Source organism: Sinohyriopsis cumingii, chromosome 6 (assembly GCF_028554795.1).
Source record: "Sinohyriopsis cumingii isolate HCF-2022 chromosome 6, ASM2855479v2, whole genome shotgun sequence".
Lineage (NCBI taxonomy): Eukaryota > Metazoa > Mollusca > Bivalvia > Unionida > Unionidae > Sinohyriopsis > Sinohyriopsis cumingii.
The window spans coordinates 114,665,001-114,678,552 of record NC_142966.1 but is presented as its reverse complement, the minus strand read 5'-3'; the positions used below and the strand labels follow the sequence as shown (position 1 = coordinate 114,678,552).

General features: G+C 32.9%; 1 protein-coding gene and 1 long non-coding RNA gene across 3 annotated transcripts in view; one reads left to right on the top strand and one right to left on the bottom strand.

Annotated features, from left to right (window-relative positions):
- The first annotated feature begins 2,033 nt into the window (after positions 1-2,033).
- The window catches only part of LOC149797770 (uncharacterized), a 61,046-nt gene continuing 49,527 nt past the window's right edge, over positions 2,034-13,552 (top strand). Inside the window, exon 1 of one of the 2 annotated variants that reach the window (XR_016421876.1) lies at positions 2,034-2,142. This is a non-coding gene — a long non-coding RNA (uncharacterized LOC149797770). The other variant, XR_016421877.1, reaches the window with a different exon arrangement.
- Positions 9,424-13,552, bottom strand: part of LOC149797769 (kinesin-like protein KIF13A) — a 56,584-nt gene continuing 52,455 nt past the window's right edge. The window contains exon 23 of the mRNA XM_089962713.1: positions 9,424-10,129. Coding sequence (XP_089818839.1) covers positions 10,056-10,129 — 74 coding nt within the window. The 3' untranslated portion in view covers positions 9,424-10,055. The remainder of the gene's footprint in view (positions 10,130-13,552) is intronic.

Below are 13,552 nucleotides of genomic sequence, written 5' to 3'. Positions count from 1 at the left end.
TGACCAGATCGTGGCTAGAGGCCTGGATGTGTCAAGCACATATCTAATTAAAACCTGTTCTAAATATCTTTCGCAAAGTAACACACTTTTTTGTGCAAATGTACTGTTTAGCTGTAACACGATATTGTATAATTTTGCATACTTGACTTCAGCGTTTATATCTTTTCTGCAATCGATTGGTAGATATTTCGCCCAATAAAATCACAGCAGCAATTAAAATAGATGTTAGTACATTTCATCTTCGTACCCATAGCAACTGTCTAGACCAAAAATGTATGTGCCCGTTTCTCATGGTGAATCATTTTGATTCAAGGCTAATTAAACTAGCTGTATGTGTTTAGGCATTATGGTTGACAAATTATTTTCTTTAAAAATAGAAAAGAAAGAACAATATTCCATGTCGAGAAATAAAATAATGAATTACACTTTAACGGAGAAATAATTTTAATGCAGCTCTTTGAGAAACAGTAAGACTGCTAACACTGACAAAAATATCGTACAGTAATTTTTTTGTTGTTTACACATATTGTCTATACATGTTGGTCTGAGTATGTTCATGCTACACCTTTTTTAGAATTAATATCCATCCTATACTATATACTATTAGTACTAACTGACACATATATAGTAAAAATTAAAATGTGGTCCTGTCAGGTTTAAGATTAGTTCAATATATTTTCGTACGTCTATATTCTGATAATCTTGTGGTCCTCGCAAAAATTAAAATAAAGAAACTGATAACGTAACTGAAATGGTGGTGCTGTCTCGGTTATATATATATATATATATATATATATATATATATATATATATATATATATATATATATATATATATATATAGGTCTCAGTATGCATATGTTTAAAAAAAATGTTTATGTAGAATGTGTCTTTATGCTAAATAAATCCTATATACAAAAAAACAATGAGCACAGTAAGCGATTTTCGTTAGCTGAATTTATAATGTATTATTTAAATGTATGCATATTATTATTGAAAGTGGATAATTTACAAGAACAAAGATAAAAAAATAACATTATTTAAGATAATTTTATTTATATAATATAGCAATGGAACTAACATGGTCCATAAATGCTGGCACATGACTTCAGTAGCGGACTGGTGGAAGTCCATTTCTCAGCGTAGGACTACCACAGTGCAATCAATCGTCCCTGGCACTTCCTCGTATGATGACGTTGGTATCTCAAGCATTTACTCCTGGATATCACGTAACTTGAAGTTATCGCCATCTGCTTATTGCTTTGTTTTATCAGTACGTCCCTGATTAATTTGACTGCAAACACGAATAGTGGGATCATCTAACCATGAATTGTTAAGACCCGTTTGATCATCGCCACAATAATTAAAGTACTTTTAATGTCATTTGCCAATTTACTGAATTAATATCATTTAACAACACAAAATGTGTCTCTGACTTGAAATAATTTTGCTATGTTAAGTCACATGGAAGTGTTTTACATTATATATGTATTAATATACAAAATTTATATTGAGGAATAAAATTTATTGGATTTAATATGTGCCTTCAATGAAATATTTTAAAATATTTCAAAGGTAAAAAATAAGCTGGTTTACAGGTTCAAGAATTTATTCAAGGACAAGACAATTCAACGATAACAGTAGATAAAAATTTAATGATAACAGCAAAGTACGTTATACTATTGTTATATTCATTAATAACACTTTATACAATTCATTTTTTGTAAATATAAAGTGAAGAAAGCACGATTTGCATGAGAAACCAATACAAAGTTGATATTACAATCTTTCACATTCTCTTATTATGCTTGCCAAAAAATTAATAACTGCAAAAATAAATCAGGTATGTGCATTAAATTATTTTTCTTGTAATAGTTCACATGGTCAGGTCAGCCTGGCATTTGAGCTGAATCAGCCTGTAATTTGGGTCGAATCAGCCATGGTCCAAATTAGCCAGCATTCCTTGGACAGTTCTTATTAGAGTTATTGTTAAATTGTAATGAATGGATCATAGGGGACTTCTGGGAATTCCCATATGTGTCCTTTAAAGCATGTCTCAGGGAACGACACGGGAAGAGGTTTTCCAATTTCCAACATGGCTGGAGGCTGTGTGGACATCTAGGGTAGAAGTATATTTGACTAGGTAGGATTTTGTGGTCATCTGTGCTTTCCGCAATAGATTTGTTTCCCTTTATGCGGTATCCATTCATTATTCTAATCACCATGGTGGACAAAAATGGAGGTGATTGACTCGGAAAGTGAATGTACAAGAATATCATAGTAAGATGTTCCATGATATTTTTTACATAGAAACAAATTTCAAAGTTTTACTCTCATGAGATTTGATAACAGTACCTGCAAATGTTCTGTGTAATTTCTTCAAATAAAACTAAAAGGTTAAATTCTTGTCCAATTCCCTTGTAAATATTTATTACCGCAGTAATAACACGAAGGATATGCTCAATTACCCCCTTTTTTAAAGTATGTACATATATACCTATCTTAATGACACATCTTTCAAAATATCATGTCAATTACTCACGTGGTATACTGAGGTGACTGTTAGGCATATATTTGTAATTATCTCTAATTAATTTTATATAGCTTTATTTCTGTCATGGGATTCCAGACTGCCTGTGTAAAATGAATGACTAGGTCAAAATGTGAATGTGTCTGCTATGCACGAGAGTATATTCCACTGACTTTGAACGATCACTTTTTCGTGATGAGTGCTTAGTTGCGTTGGTACATGGACTGGTGTGTGCAGGCAAGGTAATGGGTACCATTTACCTGCAAACTTGGGTTTTCATCTCTGTAGAGTACAAATAAAAAATTCTCAACCTGTATGATAGTATTATTTGTATTAAATATTAGCTCTGCTTAGTATTATCAAGCATTTTCCTGTAGAACCCAGGGGTAGCACTCTCTGTTCTGTTGGGTGTATATTTGTAATTCTCTCTCCCTCTTTGCCTAGTGGGTAAAGCGTCTGCCTTGGAAGCAGGCGGTCATGGATTCAAACCCCGGTCGAGTCATATAAAAGACTTACGAAAATGGTACTAACAGCTGCCTCGCTAGGCACTCAGCATTAAGAGTTTAGTGTTAGGACTGGTCGGCCTGGTATCAGGATAATGTGAATTGGTGGGACATCATGCTATATGTCTGCGGCATGATGCCCCAGTGCTAGACATCACTATATTTAACTGCCACACTGTAGACATTGTAGCGATATGACTGAAAAATTGTTAAAGCTATGTTAAAAAATCAAAATCACACATACACTCTCTCCCTCTTTATATATATATATATATATATATATATATATATATATATATATATATATATATATATATATATATATATATGTGTGTGTGTGTGTGTGTGTGTGTGTTTATATTTAACTGTTCATTGATAAAGTCCTCGTAAACTGTAAATACTAAAAGTTCTATTAATTAGTTTGCATTATTTAGTTAAATACTTCAACATTATTTTTTAATAAGTGCATGTTACTCAGAGCTGCAAACACTCTGGTGGTCTAGTGGTTAGAGCGTCTGCCTCAGATGTGGAAGGTCGCAGGATCAAACCCTGGCCGAGTCATACCAAAGACTTGTAAAAATGATACTAACAGCTGCCTCGATATGCCCTCAGCATTAAGAAGTTAGTGTTAGGACTGGCTGGCCTGGTGTCAGGATAATGTGACTGGGTGGGAAATCATGCTATATGTCTGTGGCATGATGCCTCAGTCCTAGACATCACTATAAACTGCAACACTGCAGACATTGTAGCGATATGACTGAAAAATTGTTAAAGCTATGTTACAAATCCAAATCCAAATCACACACACACACACACACACACACAATTAGAACTGCCTTGTTGTTGCAGCAGCAATTTCTTATAGCTATTATGTCAATGTAATAATCATGTTTCCCTTTCAATCCTTTGATTCTAATCAAGTGAGGATATATATATATATATATATATATATATATATATATATATATATATATATATATATATATATATATATATATATATATAAGAAAGAATACATTGCAAAATAATGTTTCCTGAATACCTTTACATTATATTCATGGCACTGATTTTCCTAAAACTAATTATGACCTAAATATATATATTTATATTTAATAACATGATCATGAAATGCAATCATCTTTTTACGATCCAGTACAAATTCCTGACAAAATTTGGCTCTTTTGGGCAGTGGTGAGGTTAAAAGAAAGAATAAATGAAGAATTTTAATTTTTGAAGAATTTATTAAAGGTTGAAAATACTGATACAATTAAAATATTAATAATTATTGTTAAGGTGTCCAGCACCTAAGAAAGAATATATAACAAAATAATGTTTCCTGAACACCTTTACATTATATCATGCCGCTGATTTTCCTAAAACTAATTATGACCTAAAGCAAGTGTTTTTGATTTTCTTGTGCTAGTCAAATATTTACAACGTTTAGGATGAAGATAATTCAAAGAAGATAAAAACACAAATATGATTAAAAACACAATCACAAGGATGATAAAAATACATTGCAAATAATTAGATATTTAAATGAAGTATCATATATTTTAGAAAATAATAACATGATTTTAATAATAATTACAAACACAAGGTTACTTCATAAATACTTACGTAGAATGAAAGTGAAAATCATGAAAATAACAAGTGCCTTCACAATCAAAGTATCCAAGCACTCGGATGACGTGGATTCATTTGCATTACATCAAATAAACAGCTTTCCTTTCAAGTAGTGTTAATAAGTAATTACCATTCTTTTAGAAGACACAATGCATTAAAGGAAAAGAATCGTTGAAGCATAGATCTGGAGTTGGTCACAGTAATGACTATCTTGCAAAATGGTCATCTGTTTTCAGCTTATCTTGTGATTTACCCTATTAAAATTTGTCAGGCGTTCATGCCATTTTAATGTTATCAGACCATTAATTATTTTATAGCCAGAGAACTGGTCTACAGGTGGGGGGAAAAAATAAGGTACTAAATATTCTGTATGCACCCATTGGCTAGTAAATGGATTTATTCATTTATAAACTTGAATCCATGTATTATTGTTAACAACAAAATATTTGAATTCATTTTGATATCTTGTATATTTGCTAATGCCAAAATAGCATTTGGAATCTTGATGTGAGGTTGTTATTAGGTGCAGAACAGGGGATCCCCTGTTTAAAAATAGCTTTTAGAATCTTGATGTGAGGCTATGTTATTAGGTGCAGAATGGGATCCCCTGTTTAACAAAACAAGTCTCAAAGAAACCTGCTGCAGATCTCCCTTTTTTCAAGGCTGCACAAAGTCTTTGTAACTCTAGTCAGTAGAAGTGTGTGTGGTTTTGTCTGCCAATGCAGAAATTATTTCTATTCCTTCGATATATAAACAAATTCTTTAGGAAATTAATCAGTGGTCTATCTTCAGCATTAAAGTATGTCACACTGTGGCATAACAGTCTGCAATGTAACTAGTCAATATCATTTCATCATGCAAATGAAAGATGACAATGTTATTCAACGAACTAATACAAACTCGTCTGAAGTGAAACTAAAATTAATACTTTTGTGGGAATAACAAGTCCATTGTCTAAGTTGCCAATCATATGTGCATAGACCCAGTTCTGCAGTCACATCATTTAAAATCAGATCAGAGTCTATGTTCCATATGCAATACTAACTCAGTTTAAGGTACCTCTTTATAAGGTTTTCTGTTTTATAAGGTAGGTATGGTTATAGATACCATTTCATTAATTAATGGTAATATTAGCTCAACACAAGGGTGAACTCATTTACAAGGCAGTACTAACATGTTCCCATAGTGAATTAATAGTAATAATAATACAGTGTGACCCCGCTATAGCACACTCCATTATAACATGAATTTAGATATAACATGGTCATGGTGTGGCTCCCAAAATCTTATATACATGTATTTTTCTCGCACATGAAAGAAATTCTTTCTTAAAAGTACGAAAAAATGGAAAAAGCTTATTATCATTTTGAAGAAGAGATCGCGCATAAGACAATCTTGGCACGGCTCCTGAAATTTTATATGTATTTTTCTCGTACATGAAAAAATAGTTTTTTCTTTTTCAAAAGTAAAAAATAACATGGAAAAAAATTATTCTGGGATTGCATGGGGCTTCGCTAATGTTGCAAACTGCAATTTTATTTCCTTATTGGCAGTAAAATATACCATTTGGCTTTTTTTTTTATTGCTGATGTTGTTGGCTGTTTAAACTTGTGTATACAACCATTGGTTCAGAGTGGAGAAATTCATAGGACCAATGAAAGGAAGCTGCAAACCGGATATAAAAAGCACTGAAATTTATCTACTGTTACATAATCAAATATTATGTCCATATTGACAAACCATCTTAACATTTTTATATCATAATCCGCTGACGTCTAAAATTAGTCCTATATGTTTTGAGGCATCCACTTTTTTGTATTGACACTTCTGGTAGCAGAGATCAACCGGATGAGGCATTATCATGTAATCTATCTTTTGTAGGATTTTTGGCTGCTCAATAGCACTTAATATATTTACATAGACTGACATTTGTATGTGGATGGTAAGTGAAATTCCTCTTCTTTTTACTCAGAATTAAATTCTTCAGAACACTCACATTTTCTGTGGTAATCCCTGTCATCAGACCAGAACACATGCGTCTCTATTATCTGTACTACCACAAATGTTAAAAAAAAAAAAAATGAAACCTCGCCCCCAAAACAACATCTTACTTAGTCTATTCAATAGGCAGGGAGGAACGGTAACTTAGTAACAATTGACCAAACAATGGCCAATTCCTTTTTTAAAAGTGTACCCAGATAAAATAGTTTGCTGAAATTTCAAAGAAAACAAATTACCTTTGAAGCATTGATTGTTATGAAAACGTACTAAGCAAATGGACAAAATCAGTCTTAATCATGCAATACAATCATTTGATGTTGCCGCCACAATAAGAAACTGGCATTTGTTTGGTTCTCACAAGCTGTCCTTTAGCAGTGACTTCAAAAATGCATGCACCCTTCATCAAAGAAAGCCAACTACAATAAAAACAAAGAACTTTTCTTCAAAGGAAGCCAGTACCAAACTTAAACAAAAGCAACGGAATCTGATAGATTTTTTTTCCTTTTCCAACATGACTGGAACAGGTTTGCTGTTCCATGAAAGTTTCTTTTTTGCAGGGAAAAAGTTTGTGCTTATGAACGCTACCACGAGTGGCTTAAAACGCAAACTAACTTTTACCAACTTGGGATGTACTGAAAAGTAAATGTGCTTCATCATTTGTTACGTGATTGTGCTATATTTTTCCACTTAATTCAAACCTTTATGACCTGTGACAAAATTGAATATTTTAAATCTCTGTGTGTGTGCATATTTTCGATGGAATTACTTGTATTGTGGATTCCATGTATGTAATGAGATTTGCGGTTGAGTAAACGGTGTTGATACTATTCATGCTATACATTAGACAGGTATATATAAACAGTACACCATACAAGTATATGTACCAATCCGTGGTTTCCCTATATAAAGTAAATTATTATATATGCCTTCTCTGTTTTCACTACAGGTGTATTTCACATTTAATATGCATCAATTTAAGATGGTACATGTAACTGTGCCAATGAAGCACATATTTTACCGCCCACATTTATTACCCCCCCCCCCGCATTTTCTTTTGGGTACATGCATCATTTTCTTCAGCAAACTGACCTGGTTGGCTATAACACAGTTTGGTCCAAACTACCATGTTTAAGTTGGTTCACAGTGTAATAATAATACTAATATTATAACTAATAATAATACTAAGAATAAGAAGAAGAAGAAGAATACCAATAACAAGAAGAATTACTTATATGGGAATGTTCAAACTATAATTGCACATAAAAGAACTCACACAGAATGCCATGAAATGAAAATGAGCAATCATCTGAATAATATATCAGTTTTAAAAAAGAAAAATGGACATATTTGACAAATCATGTTTTCTTTGAAAGAAATGAGGTAAGGTAAAAAAATAGAGGCAAGATAAAAAAGAAACTAATATTCTATGAAAAAAAAATAAGGAAGCCAATTTAACCCTTTACCTCATACAGCATAGTGACAAAGTACAGCACGCTATAAATAGAACACCTGTTACCTAGCCGACCGCATACGCATAGGCCTGCCTCTGAATTGTTAAGCAATGTAGTGGTGTTACGTTTAACAGCAGTTTTAAGCATTTTACGTTTTAGGTACACATATATTATATGTGGAAAAATTTAAGAGTAAAGTCCGATTGTTATAGCTGTGTAATTATTTTTCACAGAAGAATTTTTTTATGTGCTTCAAAATCGAGAGAGAACTCGTTCACCATCATGTCAGTGAGGCCGCGTGACCAACCGTAGCTGCCATTTCCAATACTCGAAATTTACAAGGTTTTCGTGTGCATCTACATCACTAAGTCATCTGAATTTGATAATTTATAAAAACTAATTGCTGCCTACATCAATATCAGAGACTTTACCTAATTTATTGAATATTTCGTGGTTGTTATTGTAATCTTGAAAACTTCATACGTACTGAATGAAATCCGCGGCTGCCATTTTGAAGAGTGAAGATTATGAATCAGTTACTTTAAATAGATATTGACCAGTGCATGAATAGCGACCATGTGATCTGACGTAGTTGTCATTCGCAGAAATGAATGTAGTATCTAATAGGGGGGTTTTCCCCGAAGGTGGCGCTATGAAAACTAGCTCAAAATGGCTGATGTTTACAGCAGGCGTCAAAAGGCGCTTCCATGTGAATCTTGTAGAGGCGTCAAAAGGCGCCTCCATGTGAATGGAGTAGAGGCGTCCAAAGATGTTTATATGAGGTAAAGGGTTAAAATGATCTATTTTGCTTAATTTCTGAAACTATGTACAGACAGCATTTACTGCTTAAAAGCAGTCAAGGCCCATTTGAATTACTTAAAACATGTACATGTGTATTTCCATCTGATGTACTTAACACACATGTTTCCATCTGAAGCACTTAACACACACATTTTCATTTGAAGCACTTAACACACATGTGTTTGCATTTGAAGTACTTAACACACACATTTCCGTTTGAAGTACTTAACACACATATGTGTTTCCATGTGAAGTATTTAACACACACATGTGGTTCCATTTAAAGTACTTAACACACACATGTGTTTCCATGTGAAGTACTTAACACACACCGTGTCTCCATTTTAAGCACTTAACACACACTTGTGATTCTTTTCTTCCTGCCAAGTATTCAAATATAACAACAAATGCATACCATAAGATTCTAACATTATATTAGGATATTTTACGTGCGATGATATCAGAAGTAATTGTATTTGGTGACATATGACATCAAACATTATTGTATTATTGTATCACGCCCATAGTATTAACCAAACTTTTTGGCCACAAACAGATGTGGCCCTTTAATTATTTTGGAACAGCATAAATAATAATACAAGCACAGTAAAATATTGAAAATTAAATGTTAAATACAGTCATAGACTGGTTGAGTCCTGATTTGAATGATCATGGAAAGTTCATATTTTGCATTATAATCAAATATTTTTAAGTCCTAAGTTCTGCCTTTTGTCCTCTTCTTTAATGTTTTTATTGTTTTTAAAAAAATATAAATTATGAACAGAAACCCCAGAAATTCAAACCTTTTAACTAAGTACCTTGTCAGAAACAACCACCTGTTGATGAAATGTTGACATATCTCCCAGGCATATCTGAATGAAATAAGACATTTGTAAACATGAGCGTTTGAATGGGTGAAAAATATTTTTTGGTGATTTAAAAAAAAGTCCAGCAAATTGGGTTTTAATTTGTATAAGTAACCTGAATAGCCCCAAATTCAGAAATAGCTAAAAACATTCCAAAAAATACATGTACACAAAACAAGCATCCAAGTCAGATATATTAAGCAGTTAATTGTCTAACATCTCAGCTGATTTTAAAATTTACAATGTGTTCTGCAAATGTCTTTCCATCTTTTCTTCCATCATACTGTCATTCCAGGCTGGGATGGGATTCTTCCTCCAAGTTTAGTTATCACATCTTTCATCTCAGCTATTTCTGGAATAAGAACAAAATGGGGCCTAAGTCTTTTATTGAATTGTTACAACTTGCACCCTCGCTTTGCAAATATTGTACAATTTTGGAAACTGTGTGTTTTTAAATGGATGATATGTCTATGACTTATATGTCTATGTGCCTTTTACATATAGATAATTAGTATATCCTCTAAATTGTCCATTAGACTTAAATTAGGAGACAAGAAAACAATATTTCCCATATAAGTTGTGGTAAACATGTACAGTCTGTACAGTGTACATGCTTATAAGTCAAGCTAATGTACAAACATTACAGACCCAGATCTGCCATAGCTTAATGCACCAGCAGGTTAGGAGTAGTCAGTAAAACAAACATCACAGACCCAGATCTGCCATAGCTTAATGCATCAGCAGATCTAGGTCTATGCAGTTTGTTAGGAGTAGTCAATAAAACAAAATTCACAGCCACAGATCTGCTGGTACATGCAGTGATGGCAGATCAGGGTCTATGCTCTTCATAGTTGGACTTGGCTGATAAGCAAGTGTATATATGGTATATGTTGCTTAAGAAAACACGTCATGATATTAAAAATATTTTACACTATGACATCATCCAACTTTTCGCACACATTCATAATGATCATGAATGAAATTATGATTAAATTTGAATAAGCAAATATGAAATATGTTAAGAGATTTGGTAACAGATACTAATAAAATATTAATGCATATATTACACAGGTCATTATATGTTTATGTACTGTCTTTTATCTTGGGTAAACTTCATTTCGTCATAGCCAGCTCACAATTAAGCTCGTCAGCCACATACCAATAAAAATTCACTGTATAATGACCAGCAAATCATAAAATATTCTGTTCATTTGAAAGTATAGCATATTGAATGACACTGAACCAAATCTACCATTGAATAATGCACAACAAATCAGAAAGTATTCTGTTCATTTGAAAGTGTAAGCATAATGAACAGTATAGACCCTGATCTGTCACTGAAAGTGTAAGCATTTAAACAGTAGACCCTGATCTATCATTGAAAGTGTACGCATCATGAACAGTATATTCAGATCTGTCATTGAAAATATAGTTATCATGAGCAGGAAACCCAGATCTGTCACTGGAAGTGTAAGCAAGCATAATGAAAAACAGCCATATATCTGTCACTGAATGTATAAGCATAATGAACATCACAGATCCAAATCTGCCACTGAATAATAAAATCAGATAATATTCTGTTCACACTAAAGTGTCAGCATATTGAAAAGCATAAACCCAGATCTGTCACTTAAGGTACACTGAACAGCACAGATCCAGATCTATCACTGAAAGTATAAGGACAATGAACAGTACAGGCCCAGATCTGTCACTGAAAGTGTAAGGAAAATGAACAGCACAGGTGCAGATCTGTCACTGAAAGTATATGAACAATGAACAGCACAGACCCAGATCTGAAACTAGTGTAAGCATAATGAACACCAGATCCAAATCTGTAACTTCAGGTGTAAGCATATTGAATAGCACAGACCCAGATCTGCCACTGAAAGAGTAAGCACAATGAACATCACAGACCCACATCTGCCACTGAAAGTGTAAGCACAATAAATGGCCTAGATCAAGATGACTTATTAGATACTTGGGTGGTCTGATCAACCACCATGTCAGGTTTTACTTTTGTTTTGTAAAATTTTTGTAATAAAAGTAAATTATACAAGTTATACTGATTCAATAACTCATAGACTACATATATATATTTGTATAAATGTATTATCAAGTACTGTAGTAAAACTAATTTTCATGGGTACCAATTTTCAAGGGTAACAATTTTCAAGGGTACCAATGGTACCAATTTTCAAGGGTACCAATTTTCAAGGGTACCAACGGTACCAATTTTCACGGGTACCAATTTTCAAGGGTACCAATGGTACCAATTTTAAAGGGTACCAATTTTCAAGGGTACCAATGGTACCAATTTTCATGTGTACCAATTTTCAAGGGTACCAATTTTCATGGCTTTTGTTGTTGTCCCAAACCACAATTTTAAAGACCCAACAAAAAATAAGCCCCATTTCATAAAAAAACACTCCACTCCACCCCAACCAACCCTTTTCTTACTGTACTTCATTCTTAGAGATCAACGAAACTATCTGATAAATTAATATCATTTTTGTCATCTGGAAATAAATATTAACTTTGACATGCATTTTTTTTTTACCTTAATCATTTTGAAACAAAGAATTATAATGCATTTTACATCACCTGAAATCAATATAATGTGAGATAAGGATAGAAAGAACTGAGAAAAACATAAGGCATTCAAACATCAGCATTACTCAAAAGGAAAGAAAAAATAATAAATGATATTATTAAATGAAAATTAGATTTAACACTTATTCAAATCGATTTTTCATTCAAGTGAAACTGTTGTCAGAAACATTTAACTCCTTTTGAAAGTTTGTTTCAGTTCATCCATGCATTTTAATCTGAATGAACATTCTGATTGCAAAATACTAAAACTATTACTTGAAGCACAATTACTAATGAAACACAAGGTATATATCTAATTACAGCAGAGTACTGAGGTTCACACTTTACTGATTTTTGGACAAAACCACTGTATCAGCATCAGCAATGAATCAAGCCTGCTGGCACAGACAATGTTCATGGATAAATAAACCTAAAATTGTTCATTTAAACAATTCCAGCATTCTCTAAGCCATGGATAATTAGATTTGACATTTCACACATTGTCAGATGAGCCACAATTACCCATTACAAGTATGGAACAGCTTGACTGATAAAGCTTTAAGTAGAATCTAGTGGTTGATATTGGATCATACATGAGGCAGGCTCAATCAAATGATTCCATTGCTTTTCAATTTAGTATCATATTTTTACTTTGTCTGACTCTGGGTGCATTTAATGTTGACACTGCTTACTTAACTGTAGTATATTTATTCACATGTGGAAAGATGACATTTTATTTGAACCAATGGGGCTCTAAGTTGAACTTTACCACTCTTAAGCCCCCGTGTTAATGTTATGGTCCTCAGAATATAAGTGATTGTGCAATTGTATGGACAGTGTTTAAAGGGAGGGATTATACACATGTACATTAATTTAATAACCAGTTAGCTTACGTGCTGTTAGCTGGGTTAGCTCCCTTTGATGTTGAGTGCAAATGATTTATCTTGACTGATGTTTGATTTGTGCTCATACAGGTGGTAGTATTATTTTAACTACTGAAGCGACTTCCATTTCTTGCTGACATAGCTTTGTTCATTTGTATTCTGTATTTGGAATGTTTTTGGAGGATCATCCATAAAATTAATTACAATTCCTGCACATGGGATTTTTTTATTATAATCTATTTGTTCATGTGAGTTCTAACTAATCTGCATGTCAAAATGCACATGAGACTAACCTGAGTTAG